Genomic DNA, 26,774 nt, shown 5'->3' on the forward strand with positions numbered 1-26,774 from the left:
CTTGGGGGAAAATATTTGCATATAGAAGATATTTTTTTCTGAAAACAACAGAAAGTACCCATTGCAAATAAAAATATAGCCACTAACAACATTTTATATCACAAATGAATTTTTAAAGAAGTATTTATAGGCTTTTTTCATAGTACGAACAACACGGCTCTAAATATTATAAATAATTAAAATACTCAGTCGTCTGTTCATTTTTTTGAAATTTCTTTTTCAACAGTAAATTTTTATATTTTAAACAATAAAAAAAGCAATGTAACTATAGATAACAGTTTACGACTAAGGTCTGAAGACTCTCGTGTCATTAATAAAAAATGTACAATATAGGTCAGTCGTCAACTTTACAGTATATCATGCCGACTAATAGAGCACATAAGCGCGAGCGAGGTTTTGGCCCGGCGGACGTTCGATTTGCTGATGAACGTAGTGCTACGCAGCTGCAGCTGTCTAGACGGAACAAGTTATTATGTCCTGTTATAGAATGAACATGATTGCTGGCAGACGACAAACGCATTTCGTGGTAGACCATACTCGTATAAACATAAATGGAAACAATTATACATAGTTCAAACGGCGTAAAATGTAAACAGAACTGCGATAGAGTCTAGAATAAAAGAAATAAAAAAACGTTCCTTAATTTTTAACGTGCCTACTGTTCATCACATATCACCGGTGACATTTGGCAGCGCTGAGTAAAATTTAATTCGGAAATTTAATATTTTATTAATTCATTGATCAACATAAATCGGTTCGTGCCTTCGCTTAATGTCAACTACTTGATTCTATACTATAAATATTTTACACATAGGGTCACGATCCGATTATCGTCATAAATAATAAACGATCAAGGTCCGTTTAACTCAACACACTTTATATAAACGTGCAATCAGATATGATTTTGTTCTCAACGTTTCTGACTGTGTAAGAACACAATACTATGCGTCAGTGACGTATACAGAAAATATTTTTTTTTGGGGGGGGGGGGGGCTACTATGGACAGAGTTAAATTGCTACTCCTATCTAAGAATTACAAATAAGACACAGTATGTACTTATATACATTTCATTTACAGAATGTCCCAAAACTATTTGACAAAGGCAATAAAAATTGTCCCAACTGATCACATTATTTACGTATTTCCTATAGTAAATATAATCCTGATTTATGAACAAAAGGTATATGTTGTGGAACTTGACTATTTAATTATATATATATGCCTACTAGACTATAGTAAAATATGCTATGAATAAAATGTATTATACAATTAGAATTTATTTATTTATTATATAATTAACTCTTAATAATAAGCATTAAACCATAAATCGAGAACCCTAAAACATTTTAATGAACTACTGAAGTACAATTGAATAAAATAAATGCAACCAGGTTAAAATCATTTTTCTATTTTTTTTTTTTTTTTTTTTAATAAAATTATTTCTAAATAAGCATAAAGCACAATTAAAATATAACAAACATTTAAAATAATTTTTAAGTTTTTTTTAAATACTTCGGGGGGGGGGGGCACTAGGAACCCCTCCTATATACGACACTGCTATGCGTGATGTACGAATAAAGAACTTCATTGTATCAACATCGAACGACAGCAAAGCTATACTTGCTTACTACGAAACGGAAAAGCAATTCAATGGAGGAGGGAAAATATAAAACCTTTAAAAAATATCATGCATCACCGATAAATATTTGAAAAATATCTATTACAAATTTGAATGTTATTGTATACGGTTTCTTATAAAGTCATACGATTTTAAGATAAATATATTACACAAACGTAAATAATATTTTTTGTAAAACGAATTTGATGTAAAAAATAAAATTTAAAAATATTTTATACACATTCATATAGAAAATTATTAGTTATTATTATTAATATTAATTATTCGAATTATTTACAACACTTAAACGACCACTTAAACAACAGAAGAACTCAAGAGAAAATATTATTTACTTATTCAATGATCTTAAAACAACAAAATACGCTTTATCGCTATTGTGAAACAGTTGGATAAAGCAAACATACATTCAGTCACGTTAAGTATCATACTATGCTTTAAAAGCTTTTTATACTTGAAAAATGTTTGTTAATGAGGAATGCGAAAATGAAAACTATATCCTTTCGTGACTTTTGTTAAAATTGTGAGAATTTTTTTTAATTCAATTTTATGAAAAGTCTTTATATACCTAACCATAATACACATAGCGAGCGTATAGCGTTAAAACAAAATGCTACAGTAAATAATTTTAAAAAAATATGCTTTTTATTTTATAAAAAAAAAAATCCTAAATGAAATGTTACGAATTACTATAATAAATTATAAGAAATATAAAATACCTACAAGCGTTGAATAGAAAACTAATGTGTCGCATATAATTTATACACCCAATAATTAATACGTTTAATAAATTAATTAAATGTGTGCAATGCACACTGTGCATGATATAAGCAACTTCATGAAAATTGAATACCTCGTCGTAATGAAGTTTTCCACTTCCAAACTGTCAAAAAAGTCAAAATGCTTTCATCAAATATAAGGTAGGTACGCGGAATGTGTCAAATAAGAACACTGTATGTGATTTATATATTATATACAGTAATAGAGTAATATGTTGGGTGCATATTTTATATGTAAATTATTAAAGTTTGAACCATAAAAAAACCTTTCCATCGCCCGCGTAAAAAAAATAATAATAAATCAAATATGCTAATGAGATATATATTCATATGTATTGTAACACTGATTGGATTCGACAAATTTCGTAGGTTGTAATAAAATAATAAATTGGGTATCACTTCCTCAACGAAAAATAAGGTTATACTCATATATAAAATATATACACGTACATCGCCTATATATTTTACAGGTACATATAAAGTTTTAATGAATTTATTTATAACGTTACGAACCGGTTATAAGATTGAATTTTAGAAACATATCTTTTGGATAAATTTTGATATGGCGAAATCATTTTTTTATTTATAACAGTGCATTAAAAAAAAAATAATAATAAACTGAAATTTTAATTTTCGACATAAATACACGATTGCATCAAAAATGAATGCAAGTACATTTGATATAAGTTAAATTTATTTAAGATAAAAATTCTACACAATCATCACTTGAGTTAAATAAAGAAATTTGCAAACAAAGTATATTGTAACTGACAATTTATTTCAGCTTTTATCTTTTAAAGTTTTCACTTTTTCCACTATAGAAATTAAATATATATATATATATATATAAATATTTAAATAAACACGCAAATATCATGAGAATTTAATTACTAACTGGGACATTTTTAATTTAGCACTTCAGAAGTACCTAAAATCAGTTAATTAAACGCAATAAATTAAGTAGGAAGTCATCAGGGACACATTGCTATAATTATCAACAACATAATTAACACAAGAAAATTAATAATACTATAATGAACGTTTTCAGTTGGTGAAGTTCCAATAAAATATAGGCACTCTTCAGCATTTAACAATAAATAAAATACACATACTTAACGTAACCGAAGCAATCGATTTATAATAAGATTAACAAAGAAACGTTAATTTAAATTATTCTTAGATATTTATTCATTTATCAAAATGTTCGTAAAAACTTATATAAAATCTATATACTTGTATATGCAAGTATATAAATTAAAATATATTTAATTAAGTATAGTTTAAGTAATATCACTGCTGTGATCTTTTCAATAAAAGAAAATTAAAACACAAAATTGTGTATATATATTTTTTGTCTTACTATAGTTAATAGTATATTTGAAAATTGTAAGTTTTTATTTCATAAGACAAATCAAATTTTCTTATCATTACCCGATTTTAAATTAAGCATTTAGTGACAAGCACCAAATTTTAACTTCCAGGTTTAATAATTGTAAATAACAATTAATTGTATAAGTACAACGGTGACAACTAATGAAGAAATAGAATAAATATAATTTTTTAGTGAATGCCTAATTTTTTATTTACTAAAATTATTTCAATTTTTTTTTCAGTTTCAGTTAAATATAAGTGATTTGAATTTTTAATACATAATTATTATCATATGACTGAATGTTTCAATATTTAACTGAAATCAGTGTTATCAATTTATAATTTTTTAAGATTATTAACTTTTTTCTAAATTAATACAATAATTATATTTAACACTTATACGTAATAGAGATATAAATACTGATGACTGGCATTACATGAGGAATATTTGAGTGAGTTAACTTAACAGTTCACCGAAAAAAAATATAGAAAATACAGTAACTAACCTATAATATACTTTATAGGTAGATTAAAATGGTAATAAGTAAATACATATTTTATTTTTTACATAAAACAAGTAAAATTATAAAAATAACACTGAAAGACATAAGACAGATATAAATCTGAATTTTAATAAAAAATATTTTTACTAGGTAAATATCAAACACCATAATATATGAAAAACAATATATCTCTTATACTTAATATTTTTAATAGTGTACATAACCAAATATTTTTTTAAAAATCTATTATCTGATCAATGTGCGTTTGAATGCGATAACTTCGCACAATAGCTGTATATTCATATTTTCTTACACGTACTTTTTTATACAAATTTTTAGTTAACTTGATAACTAAAATTTAAATATTATATTTTACATTATGGTTTAAGTGTTTGTATTATACTATACTTGTAGTTTAATGTTTACCCTTTTATAAAACAGTGCACGTATTATATTAAATGAAATATCCAATAGTTAATACTACCTTAAATGTTTTATATTATTATTGTATAGTTTATTAACACCCAGCGTTAATTATAACATTCATTGTATTAATAATAACCATTGCATTTAGTACAAAACATTAATTAAATTTTATAAATTAGTTTATAAAATATTTTAGTGTATGCGTTGGATAGGTTGTCCAATTATTTTATTATGGCTATTGAGTACACAATAATGGTATAATTAAAATGTATCTAGCATATCATATTTGTATATAAATAAAATATTTGTATTAAGAATAACTTTATTTAACATTTGGAATCAAAATAACTTATTTATTTTGAGTTAAAGAATAAACATTTTCAAATTATTGTAAATATGAATATTTTAGTACTTCACAATGATAGAAAAATAATTCAAGATATAATAACAAGACTTAATTCAATAAAATTGTAAAAGACTTCTATAATTTTTCCAACAACCAGTAGGTTATATTTATAGGTTGTTGCAAAGTGACTTGATTATAGTTATTAATTACATACTCTTTTTAAAAAATAATAATAGGGTTTGATATAAGATCAACTGATAAACGATATTTTAATTTAAATAAAACACACGTATTTATTGTATACATATATATATATATATGGATTTATATAGGTAAGTAAAATATTTCTAGAATAACCTCTAGTATCATATTATAAACATGATCCTAATAACAATTATAAAAAAAACTATAGTAAATATTCGCTAAATTTTCATATTTAAATACTTAACATCACCACAACCCCTTTATGCCTAACCTCACAAATCCGTGGGCTGTTCTCTGGAATTAAAAATTTACATGTATTATGATAAAAATAATATTATACTTTTTACGTATTATGTAGTTGAATATTTGGCAATTTTTTAAATAGTCATTGCAATAAGCATTTGAATTTAAAAATAAAACTATTGTGTAAGTATAATACATTTGTACATACAATTTATTCTCTATAAAAATATACATAGCTGATGAAATAAAATACCACTCTTTATAAAAGTTTGTTGCAGTTGTATCAAAATGAGCCATTTGGCCCACCACTAATAAGTATTAAACATAAATGAGCAATTTTTTTTATTTCAATTTCCTCTGAAAGCATACATAATCATTGTGATATCCAACCATTGTCACTGTAATACAATAATGAACAATAAAATAAAGACGTTTTACGAAAGAGGATATATATTTATACATAAATATTATTTGGAAAGCGGATATAACAATAATGGTGTACGCATGTATCTTAAGTGCACATATACTATATGGATACATCGGATCGAAAACAAATGCAAAATTAACACATATATTTTTGAATAGAGCTAAGATTATAGAAAAAAGCCACGTATATATATATACCAAAGAATTATACATGCTTAAAACATGCGTATATTAACATAATAATATTACAATACACACATTATACGTACGTTAGAAAGTGGAAAAACAATATCTATTAAACAAAAGCCTATTATATATATATATATATATATTATACAATATTTATAACAATAAAAATGTGTAAGTATATACTTATACGCACCGTACTACAAACAGTTTTAAAAAATCACGAAAGTTTTAACTCGTTTGTTATAAAACTTCTTTTTTTTTTTAATGAAATCATTGCAAAAAAAATTGAATAAACTCTACTTAACGATAATATAATAATGTACTGTGATACAAGGCAAAACCTACAGTAACGACAGTGGTTAGGATCCTAAGTACACAAACTGCACAGACTACAAACACTTGTAAAAAAAAAAAAAAACAACTCTATTGTAATATGTATAATTAAGCTCACAGTATGGTGAAAACTTTCACGCATCTACAGAGGCCTTTGTGGGTAAAACTTAAGATTTTTGCAAATGTTCTAGTATATGTTCATATATACATATTTAATATATACTTGTACAAGTACTCGATTTTAATAGTATTTTAATTATTGCTACTATCATAATGATACCAATGATGTCGTTCAAGAAATGGAATGCCTTTGGATACGAAAAACGTTGGATACCAAAACTTGCGAACACTGTACACATTACACATATCGTCTACAACAATAAATTCGTATAACACAATGAAATTAATATAGCGAAAATTGTATGAATCCACACAATATTTCAACAAATAATAAAACACGGTGTGGCTTAAAAAAATCACAACGTGGTAGTTCTTCAAGCTTCACTATTACCATTGAGAACAAACAGATATGCATAGCAGTTCACAACTAATAATTATACTCTAGATTGATGGATTTTCCAGATAAGAAAGCTAAAATAATGGGGGGAAATGTTTAAATTGATGTATTTGAATTAATAAATTATTTATGAAATATTTGATAACCAGTACTGTTTAGAAAAAGATTTATCCTCGTACATGTTCATTTACAGATTTTCTAAATAAAATCAATAAAAATTTTACTTTGTATTATAAAAATAAAGGGTAGTATTCATTTTTAGTACCATAATATTATGTATATAATATTATGTTCTTTAAATCATTTAATTTTATTCCTAATGCTACAACTTATCATACATAACAAATTAAATATATAATAATAAATGTGTATGAATATGGATATGGGCTATGGCTATATTTCAAATCTGTTCATCCCTAATTCTGTTTACACTCGAGATCCAAAATGCATCATAAAAATTAAACCAACATCTGATAATAAATTCAACAACGGTAATATACCCGTTTCTCATAACAAACAATATTACTGACGCAGATTCTGGATAAGCCAACATTCTCCTGTTATTTTCTAAGACTATTGTCGAGCTGGTACTCTAAAAAGTGTACGACTGATACTAAATAGTATAGAATACGCTATCAAGTGTTAATGCAATATAACAAAACGTATCATCAGCATATATGAAATAAACATAACGTAAACATAAAAATTTAAAAAAAAAAACTACACATGAACTATAGCTTATTTCCTCGTTGTATGTAAACAGTATATACGATTTAATTAATAGTAATTACAATATGATACCTATAATATCATGTGCTTAACATTTTTATTGTGATCAAAATCACTATTTTCGATTCCCACATTTAATCTTTCATAATAAGAGACACTTGAGTTTGGTAAAGAAAACCTATCTAAAAATGTTAATAGATAATTAGTATTGTTTAACTATTTTTTTCATTGTCATAATTAAAGATTAAATAAAAGTAAACTATACTCGAAATCCTTATCAATATAATATCTTCAAGAATCAGTTTAAAAAGGAGTACTAAATAAATTTTTTTTATTATTGCACTCAACTTCAATATTATTATAGTTTATCTAGATAAATTAGCAATATTTTAGTATAAATAAAACTATAATTTATATTTAATAGTCATAATCACTTTCATGATTATATAAAATAAATGTAAACAGTCGGTCTATGTGATAGAGAAAGTATGTAATACATGTTTTTTTTCATCCAGTACTTTTTCTGTGTTCTCGAAAAGCTAAGGATAATTCGATAAGTGACCTATAAAGGGCATTTCCGAATTACATTAAACATTAGATTATAAAAGAAGGTCCAAACCCTGGTAGGAAATTCTAATGAAGATAAAACGAGCGTTCGTTGGACGTTTTCTGGAGTGATTAATTCGGTGATGTAATTGTTACCTATCCTGATTTATTTTAGTCTCGTCGAGTTCACCGTATTTCAGAGCGATTTCAAGGAAGTAAATTTTATTATTTAATGAGATGTTTAGGTGAAGTATAAAGCCTTAATATAACCTTATAGATAGAGAATCAATCCTTAGACAATCAAAAGCTATATTATCATATAGCCTTTGATTGTCTAAGAGATGATATAATCGCAATGTTATATTTATCGATGTTAAACATTTATCAACAGTTTATTACATCGGAAATGAGGTCAGTGGAAGATGAACAGCGTGCTGCCAAGCGAACCGCTAACGATTCGAATTGGAATCAATGTTTAATGAGCAGAGAAGTCTAATAACGGTGTGCGCCACGTTGTTTATTTATCTGTACGCGTCACTTACGTCATCGGCCGGAGAACCGTGCTTCGCCATGACGGGCATGCGGTAGTCGCCCCTGGGATCGTGTATACCGTTCAACTTGATCACGCGTACACCGTTGGCCAGGCTGTCGCCGTCGGTGACGTGCGCGGTGTGCGCGAAATCGTCGGCCGGCCGGGAAGCGCCGCAGTCCACGCCGTCCTCGGTGCGCTTGCTGCTCGTGGTCACCGTTTCCTTGTACCTGGCCGGGTTGGCCGGCGGACGGCGGTGCGGCGTGGACGGCGCGGAGGCGTCGTGCCCGACGGTGGCCGCGGCCGGCGCGGGGGTAGCGGACGCCGCGGCGGCGGCAGGCTCGTTGACCACGGTCACCGGTTCCCAGACCTCGGACGTGGCGCTCGTGTAATAGTTGTCCTCTTTGGTCTCGCGCGACCGCTCGTCCACCACGCGGCCGGCCCGGGCCACGGTCACCTCCTCGCGCGTCACCACCGTCGACTTGACGCTCAGGTTGGTCTCCAGGTGCACGGGAGCGCGCAGTATGCCGGCACGCAGCAGTATCTGATTGAGCAGATCGCAGTCCGGCACGTCACCGCGCAACATCGCCCGCTTGATGGCCGCGCCGTCGTCACCGTCCAGCGACACCGGGCACCCGTTAACCAGCAGCACCTCCTCCTCCTTGACGCTGGACTTTTTCTCGCAGTCCACCACCACCACGCCCTTGCCCAGGATCGACTCGACCGTCTCCTGGATCTCCTCGTCCATCATCGTTTTAACCGGCAGCCGGACCGCGGGGTTCGATCACCGTACCGTTATATAGGTATATCGTTCTCTCTTATATTTGACCCTCGGACGTGCCAAGACCGTGCGCTCGTCCGCCGGATCGGTCACACATTAAACGCGGTCTAATCGTACATCATTTATAATACCGGATCGGGCGAATGCGGAGTATATCAGCCGCGACAAATGACTGCTACTTCTGCTACTTCTCAACCTAAACGGTAACGGAGCAAAACAAAAAAAAAAATAAATAAAATAAAACACGAAATTCGAATTTATTCGACCGAACCGTCTAAATCGTGTACAAAGTCACACGGAAGGGATTACACACATACACCATATACCGTGTACATATATAGCCTCGTGTTGCAGCGTAATCCCAACCGCGCGGAAGGATTAATTACACACAATACACTTATACAGCACATGCACATAGAAAATATATAATCGTTAGGTATTTCGGGCGGTAAGTATAATTACGTACAATAGATTTTGTATTTTTTTTCGTTTTCTAAACTATCGATCCCTCGGTACACGCATAATATATACTGTATACATAATCATAAAACGGATACACATTTTTGATTAGATTATACGACCCTTGCTGCACGTTTAATTTATAAATACATAATATTCATAATATTCCATGCACTCGAATCGCGTTTATAAATTATAATGCATGGTATACGGAAACGGCGTACACGTGTGTGGACTAATTAGAAACGGAATTTATGCAATCTATACGTGTATTATTGATTACGTACAAATAGCGATTTATGAGCACGTTGAAAACATGAAACTCAGTATTTATTTATTACGTGTACAAAATGGTCGAAAATAAATGTGGTAGGATTTTCAAACGCATCGAAATAAAACGATAATATTCACTCGTATACAGTGCGTGTGCATGTGTATAACTAATATGCTTTGTACATATATAATGCAGTGTAAATATAATATACACTGTTACACATATTCATCTCGAAATGCGTTTTGCGACGCGTTATAAACAAAAATGTATTCGCTCACCTGTGTATCGTACACAACATTATGCACAAATAAATGTTATCGAGGTTAGGTTTAGAATTTGTGGAAACTGAAAAATATTGGAACGCGCGCGCGTAGACGATTACGTGGTACATTTGTTTGTTTTATGTACGCGCACAGTTGAAAATCGCACACACCTATCGCATGGCGCATCGATCAATTAATACGCGCGCGTCGTCGGTAAGGACTAAAGCTGATCGAATATTATAATTATTATTATTACTATTACAGATAGAGGACAAACAAAAACCTGTGGTACACCACATATTTTACGTCCTTATAATATCCACCTAACAAATATATTATAGCTTGACGCAGCACTGTAGACCATCGTATAATGCTTGGCGTACGTAAATAATGCATCTAATAGTGCTAATGATCGTACAGGTATAGTAAAATTTTAAGTCCATTCCAATTATACAATATACTCCGCAAAATTGATAAAAAAAAAAAAAAAAATTATTTATCAAGATTTATCAGAGGATTTATTATCATGCAGTACAGGTTTTTATATCGATAATTTTTAAAAATTAAAAGTAAATTGTACTTGTATGTTTTATTATTTTCATGTAAAAATATGATAATGATAATCTTGTGAAAATGTTCGACAAAATAAAAAATAAAACGGATATACCTACAAATTTTTCGATCATGAAGAGACTTTCATAAAAGTTACCTGTATTTTATTGTCGAGTCCATTATAAGTAATAACCTACAATGTAACACATGGCAAATTGTAACAATATAGCATATAAAGGTTTTAAAACAACAAGCTTTAAGATATAATAGCTCTAATCACCCGTTGTAATATTCAACTCTCGGCAGATAATAAGATCGTATACATTATATTCGAACATAAAATATAACGTGCACTTGAGTTGTGCTTATGAAAATCAATTATTTACCAACAGCTCTTTTTAAAAACTGTATACATCCTAAACAATGTTATGTAAACAGTCAAAGGAGGAACGTGGGTAAATTTTTTTTTTATTTGCCTTTTAACGTGAGGATTATTCACAAAGATAGGTATTAAGAAATATAATCTAATGACCTCTGTAATAAACAACAAAATATCATATCCGCCCACACAATAAATGCCACATTTTCATTCTTGTTTACTCTATTTGTAATAATTCTTTGCAAAACTAATAATTAGTTAAATATGATAAAAATGTACGTGTGTTTTGTATAAACTAATCAGATATAAATCGCAAATGGAACAGCAACAAGGGCATTAATGTAGTTTAGCTCTCAAGCTATTTTTAGCAATTTTATTTTTCAACTTGTAATTTTCAACGCATGTATAATCAGATGTTACATTCAAAAAAGTTAGTCAGATTTTCTTTAGAATTAATGATCAAAAAACTTCAAAATGTTCTAAAATTGTTGAATATTTTTTTTTTTTTTAATTTTAGGTTTTTAAGCTCGAAATTTTGGTAAAATCAAAAATTTTCCATCATACTTACTTTTTATGATATGAACCTATCTTTTTACACCAGAATTGGTTTTTCATATTAAATTGAAGGCTGTTATCGATTTGGTTGGACTCGTGTAGCGAGATCTTCCCCAAACAAGCGAAGTGAATTAGGGTGGTTGTTTTGTTAACTAATGTATAATTTACGATTATCAAACCGAAATGTCTCCACGTTGCACAGCAAGTAGAGTTGCGAATCGGTAATAATTATATATATAATTATATTACATAACTTAAATGTTGAAACGTGAAATGTATTCGTCCCATATGTATACTAATTTGGCGTTAGTAGGTACCTACGTAGATATAAGCATTATATATTATTTTATATTGATTATATGAACATTAAAATAAAATAATTTTTAGAAAATCGAGCTTTTTAACCATATAATAAGTTCAACCAACTTTTTTTTTTAAAGTGCCATCTCATAACACATGCAAAAACAAACTATTTTAAAAAAAATTGCTAATAATAGCTTGAGAGCTAAGCATTTATTCAGCAACAAGAAATATTAATATAAAAAGTAATCTGATGTACCAAATAATTTTCTAGCCATATGTATATTCGATTAAAATGGAGAATTGGAGTTGTAGACCAACCTTCGGGTTGAAAAAAAAAATGTACATTGCATTTTTTCGAGATGATCTAATATAGTGAATATAATACTACACTAATTCCCAAACAGCATGAAAAAATGTTATAAATAAAGTCATTAAAAATAATTATTAATATGTTACATATTATAATAATCATTCAATAAAATATAAGTGTATAAACCAATAAGTTATAACTAAACTATCAACAAAACAAACAATATTCAATTTATTTCATTAGTAATTATTCTATCACTCGATCCCAATTAATTTAAAAAAGTCTGTATATAATCAATAACTTTATAATTTTTATTTTTCTGGTGATATTATCATATACTTAATCAACATTATTTTGTAGTTTACCCAACTCTTAATTAAACTTAAAGAAAAAAGTAATTTAACTACCAATGATACAATTATAAGTTACTAAATTTAATGACACAACTTTTGTTAAGCACGGTAATAAACTCTGACTTTTAAAGTTTTCTAATTATAAAATCACTTCCTAAATAGATCACTTTTTTCATAAATAATTGTTTATAAATAGTGTATGAATAAAATATGTTCTAACAATGAACATGAGAAAATGATTATCATAAAGTTTGTTTAAACAATAATTTAATTTAATACAATTCGTTCAATGGTATTTTGTTAAAAAAAATTTATTTCAAATTTTTATATAGTCATTAAATTATCATACTACGGCCACACCAAATCGTATTGTAATAATCACTCCAAATGCTTCCATTACGGTGTAAACGGATGGCTTATATTTGGGCAAATTAATTTGTGATTCATATCATTTGGGCGAATTTACACATATTATTGGAGCTAAATTTATACGATCCTCTAATACGTTTAGAAGGTACATTTTTTTTATAGTGTTTATGTACCTATTTATGAAATTCAAATGAACTAAAATGTTTTCCTTCTCATTTTTAGAGACTTGGGACTTTCAGTTAACTCTATTTAGTATGATTAAAAATGTATCATATTTTCATATAATTTATTAATTTATTCACTAAATTTTTTTATTAGTAAGGTATATCATACCCATTTATTTAATATAACCTATGATTGTTAATTTTTGATTTGATATTCTTCCCATAATTTCAATGTATACTCTTATTTTTCTTTAGTATTATTATGTAATATATTGATTTTCTTTTTGTTGACATAATTAATTTTTAATAAGGTTTAAAATATAATTTACTTGATAAATATATGTGTATGATAAAATTGTTACTTATAATTTCTATGAAATGATTCAGCCCCATTAGTAGTACGATATTTTTAAATAGGTTCGTTAATTCCCTATTAGTCAATAATTAACAAATTTTCCAGATGTATTTTTTGTATGTATTTCTCACACAAGCACTTGACCGCGCTAGCATAATAGACAGTTGTTTAAACTAAAATAATTTTTACGTGCTCCATATTTTCTCTATAATCCTATCTTGAAGACAGATTTTTCACTATAAAATAAAATAATTTTTATTTTTTTTACTAAAAATTAATGCTAGAATATCTCAAGGAAGTGATCTAATACCTATTCTGTATAATATATTCATATCGAATCTCCCAAAAACAAATCACAACATTCAAGTTACACATGATAGCTGTTGATACTACAAGATACTAGGTTAAGTGTTTGAGATTCAAGTATCATAATTTTGATTGTCATAAAATCAAGTTTTATAAAATTGTTTCTCATAAATATTATGTTATAGGTATCAATTTTTAATATTTAATTTAATTTAAAAATAAATATATTATAATATAATATAATAATAAGATTTAATTAATTCTAAAATTTTTAATTAGAGGAAATAACGTTCTTAAACATTCATGTATATTATACTTTTCAATTTTTTAATATTTAAAACAGTTATTATACCCCTCTAGTCATATGGCATTCAAATTTAAGGCCAAGACAAGCTCTTCAATATAAGACAAATTTGTACGACCAAAGTTGTATAGGGCCAAGAGGTCAATCGCGACATGAGTTCGAGTCTAATGTCTCCCTATCGTTTTATTTTTATTTTTTTTTTTTTTGTAAATGTTTACATTTTTATTCAACCCACGAATATAAAAATTTGATTAATTACAATTAATTAAGGCAGTATATATAAATAATAATAGTAATAAATATCAATGAAAAATGAAATTATACACTAAGATCGAGTATAAGTAGATATATGTACGCAATCTAATAGATATAACTTAATTACATAACGAATATTTATCACGTTCGTAAAAATTGATGAAAAATATACTAAAATATAATTTATGTAAAATTGTAAAATTAAATTTATTATTACTAATTAGTATTTTAAATAAAGAAAGAAAGTGTAACATAACAACATAAATGTATATATAAAATATATTTTTGCTCTCAGTGGCAACCTTTTTTTTTTTTTTTGATCGTTCGTGTGCAAAAACTAACTAAAAAATTATGTATTTACCGTATAATATATAATATGGTTATTTATTATTGTGATAATATTGAATATTTTGTTTAGGGAAGGAAGGTTCACAGAGTAGTCAAGTACCTACCCTGACTACCCTGTGCGTACGCTTACATTATACGTACTCAACAAAGTCTGTGTTACAATATCATCGATAATGTTAATTACGTATACGCGATAAAAGATCATGTAAAATATCGGTAAATTTAATTTTTCGACTTAAATAAATATCTAAATCGCAACAGTTTAGTTGCATAATCGAAAAAATTTAGAAATAATAATATTAATAAGCTCATAGACCCTCATAAAAATAAAAATAAAAGAAAGGAGAAAGGAGAAAGGCGAAGAAGAAGAAAAAGAAGAATGCTCATAGACCCTCATAGAAACTACTATGGCCCGAATAATGATGGTACGCAAAATATAAAAAGAACTATGCAATATATTGAATTCTAGCCAGAAAAAAATTTAAATGCTTTGTACGGAATAATATTAATTACGTTGTGTCCGGACAAAATTAATTCTAAGAACTTCTAAACCAATCAACGAATCCACCCACTTGTCGAACATTAGTGTAACATGTGTCTTAATATACTTTATACGATTTATTAAAAGCTAGAAATAATCCTAGGGGTCCATTAGTTTACCCGTACACAAATAGCCATTTTCCGGACATGGCAGAAGTTTTTTTTTTTTTTATTTCATATTATAAAAACTGACGTGCACTGATAAAATATATGTACAAAAAAAAAAAAATAACCATTATTCCAAATACAACACTCAGTTTCTACTCCCACTGTTTTCACTACTTCTCTGTTGAAGTTCTTGCTGTTACCAGCGCCCACTTGCGGACTATGGACCGGAAAAAAGTACAGTTTGAGCTATTTAGGGTTATAATATATATGTGCTATTACAATGACCCCGTACACATGTTTACCTATCTGTTAATTACACGGGTGTGGTGACAGTATTTAGGGTAAATCGGTTTGCGTGTGTGGGTCCTTGAATAAAATCGCCGGAAGTAAGACGTTACGTTATTGTGAACCTACGAACACGCACAACCTATATCGAAAATAATAAACATCATCGATGATCTTATTTTCTCAATAGAAATCCAACTGGGGGAAAATAAATTCCACGAAATATCCTTGAAAATATAAACCAGATGTTAGACTGGTATCATGCGATACACGATTTATATGGAACAAACTCAATAGCACACGACGATATCACAATAAAGAAAGATCAATCGTATGTTAGTACAGCAATTATAATATTGTATTACATAACAACTATACGTCTACACATCAATTGTAAATTCGTAATTCGAAAATGTTAACACCTAACACCTAAAAGTTATATTAATACCCAAGAAAAAAAATAAAATAAATGCTAACATGTGTTTGAAATAATTAATTTTCATATTGAACATTATCCGATTAATAAATATAAGATAAATCAGGCGCATGCAGGCTCAGTACACACGTGCGTTATTTTAACGTGCGACACCACTGCGTCACCTAGCAAATGGTTCGATGAAGTTAGAACGACAATTGTGTCTATACAAAACGCAAAGTGACTCGTAACTACACTAATTATGGAAATGAACAACAGAAAACGAGTAGTTTTTGCTTATTTAGTTTGTAAAACAATTTGTCAAGGAAAAATAAATTTGTACGACAACGCGCATTGATGGAGACGTTCAATTTAGTTACAGGTATAACGCATCGCAATTACGATGACACAGCGATGCCGCACGTCAAAATAACACACATATATACTGAGTCTTAAACTCCACCGATTACGACCTTTCCAACCTTTTTTTGTGTAAATTCCACCAGTACATTTATTTTATCAAAAAAAAAAAATGCAAATTACACTGGTTCCTTTTTTTACATGAACAAAAATTGTATATTACACTGATACACTTTATTAACTGAAAAACATGTTAACTCCACTAATGGTAAGATCTTTGGATTATAACTATTTTTAGTATAGCTAAACATCTAACTATCTATTGTCTTATCTAAACGAAATCTCAATATTGAGATATTAATGGTTGTTAATGGCATACCGTGATACGAACGCGTTAAATAACATATTATACCTATATTATAAACAAGTTTTAGTTTATATTTATATAATATTATAAACGTCTGTCGATTTCAAAATTAACAAATTGCACGAAATAATCGACGAACGTGAAAATATTTTGCTTTGTTGAAATAACTTATTACAGTATAACAAACAAACAATCTTAATAACCGGTAAAGAAAAGTGGTGACGTGAAAATAAAAGTTCTCCGTGGTTTTAAAAACAATCAATTCTGGAAAAAATCGATTAATTAAATTCCGAAAAACGAATAGAACATATATGTTACATAAACCTAACCTAACCTAACCTAACCTAACATATATGTTAGTATACTTACGATGCGTCGACCGAAAATAAACTTTAACGGCAAGTGCTTAGTATTGTAGCAAAACAAAAGGCAATAGAAAATAATTATGAAACACCAAGGAAAATTAGACGAATTATCATTGGATAGAAATAATAATACAATACAGGTTAGAGATATAAATTTTTTTTTTTTTTTTTTATTTAAATTAAGCCTCGGCAACAATGGCCATTGGCAAAGATATAAATTATGCAAAAAGAAATGTATATAATGCTAGAAAAAAGACAATACCAAAAATACCTAAGATTAGATTTTTTTTTTAACTCAATGTATAACAAATAGAAACGAACATTTTATTCAGTATAATAATAAAGAAAAAGGTAGTATTATATTCCGTTGTAAAATAAACTTGGAAGTTATATGTAAAGATAGATATACATGTGTGGAACATTTACGTATTGCGTAAAATATTTATCCAGCTTTTTACTATACATGGTTACTTTAATGGCTCTTTGTATTTTTGAATATTAAAATATTACGTGTCATCTTATACAGAATATTTTAAAGTTATTAACAAAATATGTTCATCGTAAGGTTTTATTTTTTATCCAAAACAAATCGTTATTGATTTTGAAAAAGCAATACACAACGCATGCAATTTAATTTGGCCGAATTCGAAATTGTTGGGTTGTAGGTAACTCAAATTTGGTTGAGAACAATAAGAAGACTTTGTCAATAGAAGAATATAAAACAAAAGCTCTATTTGAAATTTAAACGCACGTTTGCATTAAATTAAAAAGCATTGATGAACCTAAAAAACTCAGAAATTCTCGATCAAAAACACGCCAACAATTATTAAACACCATAATTTTGTCATTCGAGGAAAACAATATTACTATGATGAAATTCGTGAAAGTTAAATTTAATCACTGTAAAACTCAATTTTAAATTTTATTTAAGAAATTTAATTTTGACTAGCTAGTTCATAATTATATATATATATATATATATATATTTTTTTTGGCTTATCCATGTGATAATTATATTTATTATAAATATTTTTTAAAATATACATGAGTATCTAAATATATTACCTATTTATCTTTAATATATTTATTTTTTAATATCAATACATATACATATATAATAATAAATAAATAATATTATGATATAATGTTAATTTTATTACAGATCAATAAAACAAACCTGTGGAATTTATAAATTATAAATCCAACCCTTAAATCAGCTATCTATAAATCGGTATAATTTACAATTGCCCGATAAATCTAATGTACACATTTAAATTTCTTTCTAATAATAGAATTTTAAACAAATGTAGTGAGCAACTAATCCAGCACATCAACACCGAATAGTATAAATTATTTAATTAAAATGTATTAAACATAAATAATCAGGGTATTAGGAATGTATTTTTTTTAAGTAAAAATACTAAACTGTCTCTCAGACAAATAATAATTAATTATTTAATCGTTAATAATTACTAAACTGTTTCTAAACTATTATGACTGTTCTTATGTTTATATAGACAGTTATTACTTATGAACATAACTCATAAAGTAATCTAATAATTATACCTGTACATTGTTAAAACTTTCATTAGAAAACACCTTTAATATAGATCCTACATAAACTTAAAAGTCAAATAATAAACATATCATAAAACATTGAATATGGCTTCAAAATCAAAATTGACTGAATAATAGCCTTATTAATTGTAAAAAATGATATATTTTCATAAACAATTAAAATAGATAAAACTATTAATCTTGGTTCCTTTTTTAATATTTTTAGGTATATTTTTTTTATTATTTATTTTACCTCTTTTATAGTATGTTAACTACTGAAAAATTTTAAATATTCATAAATAATAATGATCAAATACACCTTTTTTTATTTAAGTCACTTATAAGCACATTACATGTTGAGATACCGTACTACTTGTATAATAGATATCACAACCGAAACATATTTATAAGTTATACTAAATTAAATCTTTGTATGGTTGTTTATAGAAATGAATAACATTTCAGAATTTCAGTGAACTAAAAAAAAATGCAATTCTTTAAAGTCGTAAAAAGTTAAACTTCGGCTTGGCATTTTTCCTAAAATTTAATCGACAAATAAACTAAATCGGACATCTGGGCATATCCATAACCTTCTAGATAAATCATTAAATTATAACAGAAGTGTTACAAACTATATGTCAAACATTAATTTCTCACATATCAACAAAAATTAAGACCATTAGTAATTTATACAACATTTATTAAATTTTAGTCGAAATTAAGAATCGTATATATTATATATTACATATCTACGTTAAAATTATTACCAGTATTTTAATATAAGATTGACATTCATGTTAAATAAACTAATACAAAAGTTAACAATTATTTGATTAAAGTTGAATCGAAACCATAACTTTTTTTTTTTTTGAGAAATAGTAAATTTACAATCTATACTCAAATATATTTACAATAGGTAAATTATTTGACTTTATAAGATTTATACATCACATAGGTACTTTTTTGAGAAAAAAAAATATATTAGTAGCACCTCTGAATGAATAAGAAACTAGAAGTAAAATTTAATTTTCAATACCACTTATAAATTTTCAAAATCATTTGAGACATTTTTAAATATTTAATAATATGTAAAAAAAATATTACAAGGTGTTTTAGACAAGATGAAAAATTATTTTTAAACGAAGAATTAACCCAATTAAAATTTATTTTTTACTATAGCCATTAGAAAACCTCACTATAGTATAAACGTTTATACATGTACATAATAACCGATTTAATTGAGAAAACACGTCGAAAAAGGTAATTAAATTACAAATTATTGAAAGCTAACAAGTTAAAACAAGAAATGAAAATTATTTAGAAAAATTCAATTTTTATTTAACATAAAATGACTGTAATTAAAATAAAAAAACTGTTTATAGAACAGTCTCTAAGAAATAAATTATAAAATCTTATTATTTTATTGCAAAATACTATCCATCCCAATTTTTACATAACATACTTAAAAAATTATAATACAGTATTATATTTAATATAGCATTGTCTGGATTAACTTTAAAAATATAAACCATTAAAGAAAATTGGAAAAAATTTAATTAATATTTAATTAAAAAGTAAATTTGAAATACTAACTAATAATTATTATAATTAACAACTGTCATCATTATAATATTCACTTAATTATAGTCTTTAAATCAATTTATAAAATAGTATAAAATTTCAATTTATTTCTTTTAATCAAATAAATATATTTTATTATATTAAAAATCGTTAAATTAATTAAAGTTCTTAATTTAAATATATATAAACTAAATAATTAAGTACTGGTCGATAATAACATAGTGTTATCACAATTGAATCAATTATTCTATAATAGTTTAGATTTGATCCAAATACTAATCAATATCAATGAAATACGTAAGTAAATCTAAAATTAAATTTAATATGAAAATACAATTTTTAGAAGACCTAAAATTGAGGCATTAACAATTACAACACGAACTTAAAAATTTATTTTTAATCTCTAACAGTTGTATTTTATTTAAGTATTATCATTTTTTTTCAATCTAATGTTTTTTATGAAAATCTTTGAAACATTTTAACGTTGCAGTGACGAATTAATAACACGAGAGGATAATATATATTTTAGAAGTAGCAGGAGTAGGCGTGTGACCTTGGTTAGTATGCAACACGACAACAACTGCGTCGATCAATCACGGAAAAAATAATATTGGACTTGGCAGAAATCGATTTACTCGTAAAAGTAAATACAAATAGACGAATCTACACTTTTTCTAATAACTATACAGTAATTAATCTAAAATAAATAACTGGAAATTTAATTTTGTTTCCGTCAAATTATTTTTCCAGATGAGACTAACCAAAAATTAGTAAAAAGTAAAATATTTGTCATCGTTTAATTTGTTGTAGATATTCTAAAATAAAATTTAAATGTTGATAAAAATATTAAAAGTGTTATACATTTCACAAGTAGAATGAATTTACTATAAGTATATCCGCAATAATAATTATTAGGTCATAATAAAATTCGTGTAAATACATGATCATTTACATGATAATTGAGAAAAATAATGCAAGTTACATAGTTATATATATATGTATATATATATTCTATCTCTCTGTAACAAATAAAATAAATCGATAGGTATTTTTTAAAAATGTATATACCACAAAACACCTTAATGTATCACAACACGTTTTATTAACTCCGGGTAATTCCTTAGTTACGCATTTACTTTATAAAAATATAATCAACCCTATTTTTTAAATGAAACTAAAAAAAAAAAATTAAACTAGAAACAACTTTGTACAGATTTAATCGTAAATATTATGTTTTATTCTTATTTCTATATATGTTTAAAAATTAAAGAACAGTTATATTGATGAATATGATTTTTTAATAACAAACTATATTCTCTAAAAAATACTTTATAGTTAATACTCTCAAACCAATGCTAAAAACAAATGTATTGCTATTTAATAATTGGGTGACGGGATACATGTATAGTCAGAGTATTTACTGAATATTATTATTATATTTAATATTATATTAACGATAGTCCAACATTGTTATCACTCACGAAATAAAAAACAAAAAACGTCTTAAAGAAGACGTACTATCATTTTCAATAGTATGAATTCGCAAAACATTAACTATGAATTTTGCGGCATCTATTAATTATTGAAGTATCAGTCTAAAATAACAAAAATAACTTTAAAAATGTCGGTCCCCGATGCTGTATAATATTAAAAAATATTTATTACGTTTATCCATATAATGTTTTATGTTTTAAATAATAAGAAATGTATTTACTACTAAATCAATAAATTATATGATTAAAATGAGACTGTTTTTTATTAACTAAAAGTCAAATAAAATAAGAAGTGGTTCATTGACTTTAGAAAATCAATGAACTTCGAAGAATTTTGAAACCAATCCTATGTTAACAAACTTATCTAATTTAATGAAACTTTATAATCCTATTTATTGAGTATCCTAGTTTGAAGTATAGAACATGATTGTTTTAAGCTTTTATACCACATAATTAACATTTTATATTAATTATAATTATATATAAATAAACACAGTATTATTAATCCTCGCTTAGAAAAAACTATATAAAACCTAAAAGCATTTTTTTAAGATTTATTTGTTTGGTACAATTGTATATGGTCTATAAAATCCTTGATAAAATAATACACGGAAAGAAATCCCAACTATTTAGTTTACTTACGAAACTTAAGTAGACATGACATTTTAAAGATATCAAAAAACTAACTAGACTTAGAGTATATAGTACAATGTTCTAAGTAAGTAATTACATCCATTATTATCAAGTTACAGTGTTGTCCAAATCGTTTAAGTCCAATGTCCGGTGTGCGGAAACACCGTTCACATCATTAATCTATCGTATTACATGTAGTTGACAGTAAAATAAACCCATATTAAATTTGTAGTAATAATAGAATAATATTAAACAATGTATATATTTTAATTTTTCAATAAATATTTAGTTCAACGTTCAATAAATAAGATATTAATTAATTAATTCGATACAGTTTCGGGAACTCATATATATTAAATAATATGCGTATTACATATACTATATATGATATATTATTTTACTTAAACAAAACTGTTTTAGATATTCTAAACAACAAAAAAGTGCACAACATACATTTTCGAATTAATTAAGTTTAAGAAGTATTATACATTGTCTTCAAAATTATATTAACTACTTCTATTAAGACATTTTAAAGTCTTAAAAAACAATATATCCTAAAATCGTCTGATGCTGATTCAATAAGCGGAAATAATAATTTTTATTAAAATTGTTATTAAAGTCTGTACTATACTGAATGCATTATTCATCTTTCAGTTAATACTGTAAACTATGTAAACTATTATATACTATTTAAAATGTATAATATCTACAGTAAAAAGTAGTTTTTATATTTAAAACTGCTAAGACCGAATTTATTCTTTATGCCTTCCTATAGCCAGCCAAAAACAAACTGGCAAACTATACGCATCGATGCACTTGTACATGATTGTAGTCCGGCCGCCCACGATTCCAGTCGCCCGCAATTCCGGTCGCCCATGGACTCGGGTCCGACACGTGGAACGAATCAGTGAAGATCACTGTAGTAACACAAAAGGAGAAAATTTATTGTGATACAAAATGATCTACAATAGAAAATGTATTTTCCCTTAGAGAGTACGATTTAGAGTATACTTATATTTCTATACCGAAAAAGTTGGGTGACATACGATTATAATATCAGAAAAACGCTAATGAAAAATATCTACACGTAAAATTATATTAATATATGCTATGATATATAGGCTATACATAGTTTTACCTTTATCTAGTTTTTAATAATGGGAAATTATGTTTTTAAGTAGATTTGGAATAATTTGAATAATACTAAATAAAACCAATGGTACATTTTATAAAAATAAAATTCCATACAATAATCTTGTGCGAATAAATTACATCAAATAAATTAATACCAACATCAATTCTAACAATTCGTGCACGAAAATTAGTTTGGAGTGAAGTGACAAACGAAATTAATATCAAAGTTTTTAATTTTATTGTAAATTTTAATTTTTAGTTTTCCCTAGGATTAATATCATTATTTGAAAACATTCAGCTATGTTCAACAAGGAAATTTCCGATTATTATAAGCTTTCTCCAATACACACTGAATGATATATATTTCATTGTCAAATTTAACAAGCACCATTAGAAAATGTATGATAATATCTTCTCAAATCGAATGTTCATTAAAAATTATCATTATACCTCGACATCATACCAACTCTAGAGGCGTTGTTGTTTTTATACACGATATATAACACATTAACTGAAAATCGGTTGATTTTGGTTCATTATTTTCGAGGTCAAAATCGTTTGAATTGTACGATTTTAACACAATTATCTAAACGTGCAGAGCGTAGTGATCAGTGTGAAATAACATTTTATCTCGGGACACAAAAGTGGTTGTTTTTGTCTGATTGAAAATCAATGAATATCAATGAAACGACATGATAACGCTATGCAAATAAAAATATATCAGAGAAGAACAATCGATCGTAGAAATACAAATTTAAAATTCACACGAAATTCTACGCAACCACCAATAGTTTTTCAATATGAATAATCTTACGAATTATACAGTTATTTTCTATAGTAAAAACAACAAACCGTTTCTAGTGCGTTCGAAATAACGATAACGACATGTAATCATTTCGTTTAAGAAAATATATAATAAAAAAATACCGTGAAACAGATTTTCAGATTAGATGCGTGTAATATATACGTGACCCGCAACAAACAAACAGAAGTTGCTGCGACACTGTCACCTCTCAAGACCGTTTTCGAACACGCGGACAACAGAGCCGATAGAAACGAGTTGAAATTCCTATCTGATCCGACGCACAATATAGTCGTACTTGAATGACTTTCATCTCGTGTTCTGTCGTAGATAATTTTTAACGAAGTCAGCGTTCGTGTGAACCGGAGGAGCGTTTAACAAACAAGTCATCGTCGAAACGTATACAATACGTGCGACTATAAATAAAAATAAGTTCGGTACAGCAGTAGCGTAAATACGCCACAAATACACTTACATAATGTAAAGCCAAACTATTCGATCGCAAATAAATTTATAGAAAATATTTCATAAAACAACACACTACACATTTTTTTTTCCTCATCCGTTTTACATCAAAATAAACTATACGGTAATGATACCGGGATTATAGGTCGTATCGTTGGATATCGTTTCAAATGTATAGTGTGATATATAATGTTGGATCTTATACAATAATTGAGTCCGCAGTGTATTTTAACAAATTCCAATAGAATATGAATACTAACAAAAGTATTAAAAGTAATAGTTTCAAAATAACGCTGTTCGATACCTAATTTATCAAATTAGAAATAAATCAATGATCACCTAAATTTAGATTATACTGTTTGAAAAATATAATTTAAATTTCAGTTTCACGCTAAAAGTCGGAATTATAAACATATACAAATATATACGAGTAAATAAACAATATTTTATTGTAATTTAAGGTAAATAAAATTGTACGATTTTGGTCATGTTCGGTAATATATAATAATAATGGGAAATTATACGCGTCACGTTATACTTAATATACGAGCCCAGTTACCGGAACACAGACTAAGTTAACTTCGTCCTTGGTCACCGTACCATTCGTACCAGAGAATTAACAAGAACCATATACGTCGGATTACAAAATGAAAAAAACAATTCGTGACGGTACCCACGCGAAATAGTTATTTTATACGCACATACCAATAAGATACGATATCAATACTCGATTACATCTTTTTGCTGCACATTATTATTTTTTTTAAAAAAATTTTGTATTGGATACTTAATTAGTTTTGATAAATAACTATCTTCATGCTTAAAAAACCTTACTCACATGTTAACAATATAATTTACACAAATAATATATAAGAACAAACAAAATGAAAATTAATAATAATTGCACTATTTAGTTTGTGTGTGTATATATATATATATATATTTATATTTATATTTTTTATTCAATATTATATTTTCTACATATATAATAGTCCAATTTATACATATTTTTAAGCTTTGAGATCACCAAAACAGCAAACTTTTAAAATTTAAAATATAAACTAGCCAGTAATGAAATTAAATTTTCTAAAAAATTAATGTAATTACTGTAACTAGAAATGTGTTTTATTATTAGTTATATGTTACGTTTAAATATGTATTAAAAATACGTATACTCCAAACGTTATACATATATATTGTACAATATTCATATAAAAATGATTTTTAAAAAAGGTTGATCATAATTTCTTCAAACAAAATTCGTTGACAAACTAAACCATTTCTCCGGAATAACTATTGCTGTCAAAGATACTTTGGACTTCCTAGTATTTTAATCCACAAAACCATGGTCATAAAATACTCGATAAAAATATATAGTTGTAAAACCGTCGAATAAATAAAAATGAAAGCCATTCGATTTTTCTTTAATTCGATAGCTAAGGACAATCTATGTATTTTCATCAAGATGAATTTATGTAGTAATAAACATCCTCCCCTAAGTAAAAATATCCCTTATATGTACGGGATTTCACGATTAGTCATCCAAAACCCTATTCGAAGG

The 26,774-nt window shown here is 27.2% G+C and overlaps 2 protein-coding genes across 2 annotated transcripts in view; both read right to left on the reverse strand.

Annotated features, from left to right (window-relative positions):
* The window catches only part of LOC112688551, a 176,598-nt gene that overhangs the window by 117,427 nt on the left and 32,397 nt on the right, over positions 1-26,774 (reverse strand). The window lies entirely within an intron of this gene.
* LOC112688552 overlaps positions 6,318-26,774 on the reverse strand; it is a 30,609-nt gene continuing 10,152 nt past the window's right edge. Inside the window, exons 2-3 of the mRNA XM_025561808.1 lie at positions 8,792-9,755; positions 6,318-6,828 (exon numbers count right to left, since the gene is read on the reverse strand). Of these exons, the coding sequence (XP_025417593.1) occupies positions 6,670-6,828; positions 8,792-9,529 (897 nt within the window). The 5' untranslated portion in view covers positions 9,530-9,755 and the 3' untranslated portion in view covers positions 6,318-6,669. The remainder of the gene's footprint in view (positions 6,829-8,791; positions 9,756-26,774) is intronic.

Source organism: Sipha flava, unplaced genomic scaffold, assembly GCF_003268045.1.
Source record: "Sipha flava isolate LNK unplaced genomic scaffold, YSA_version1 39_pilon_pilon, whole genome shotgun sequence".
In the NCBI taxonomy this organism is placed as follows: domain Eukaryota; kingdom Metazoa; phylum Arthropoda; class Insecta; order Hemiptera; family Aphididae; genus Sipha; species Sipha flava.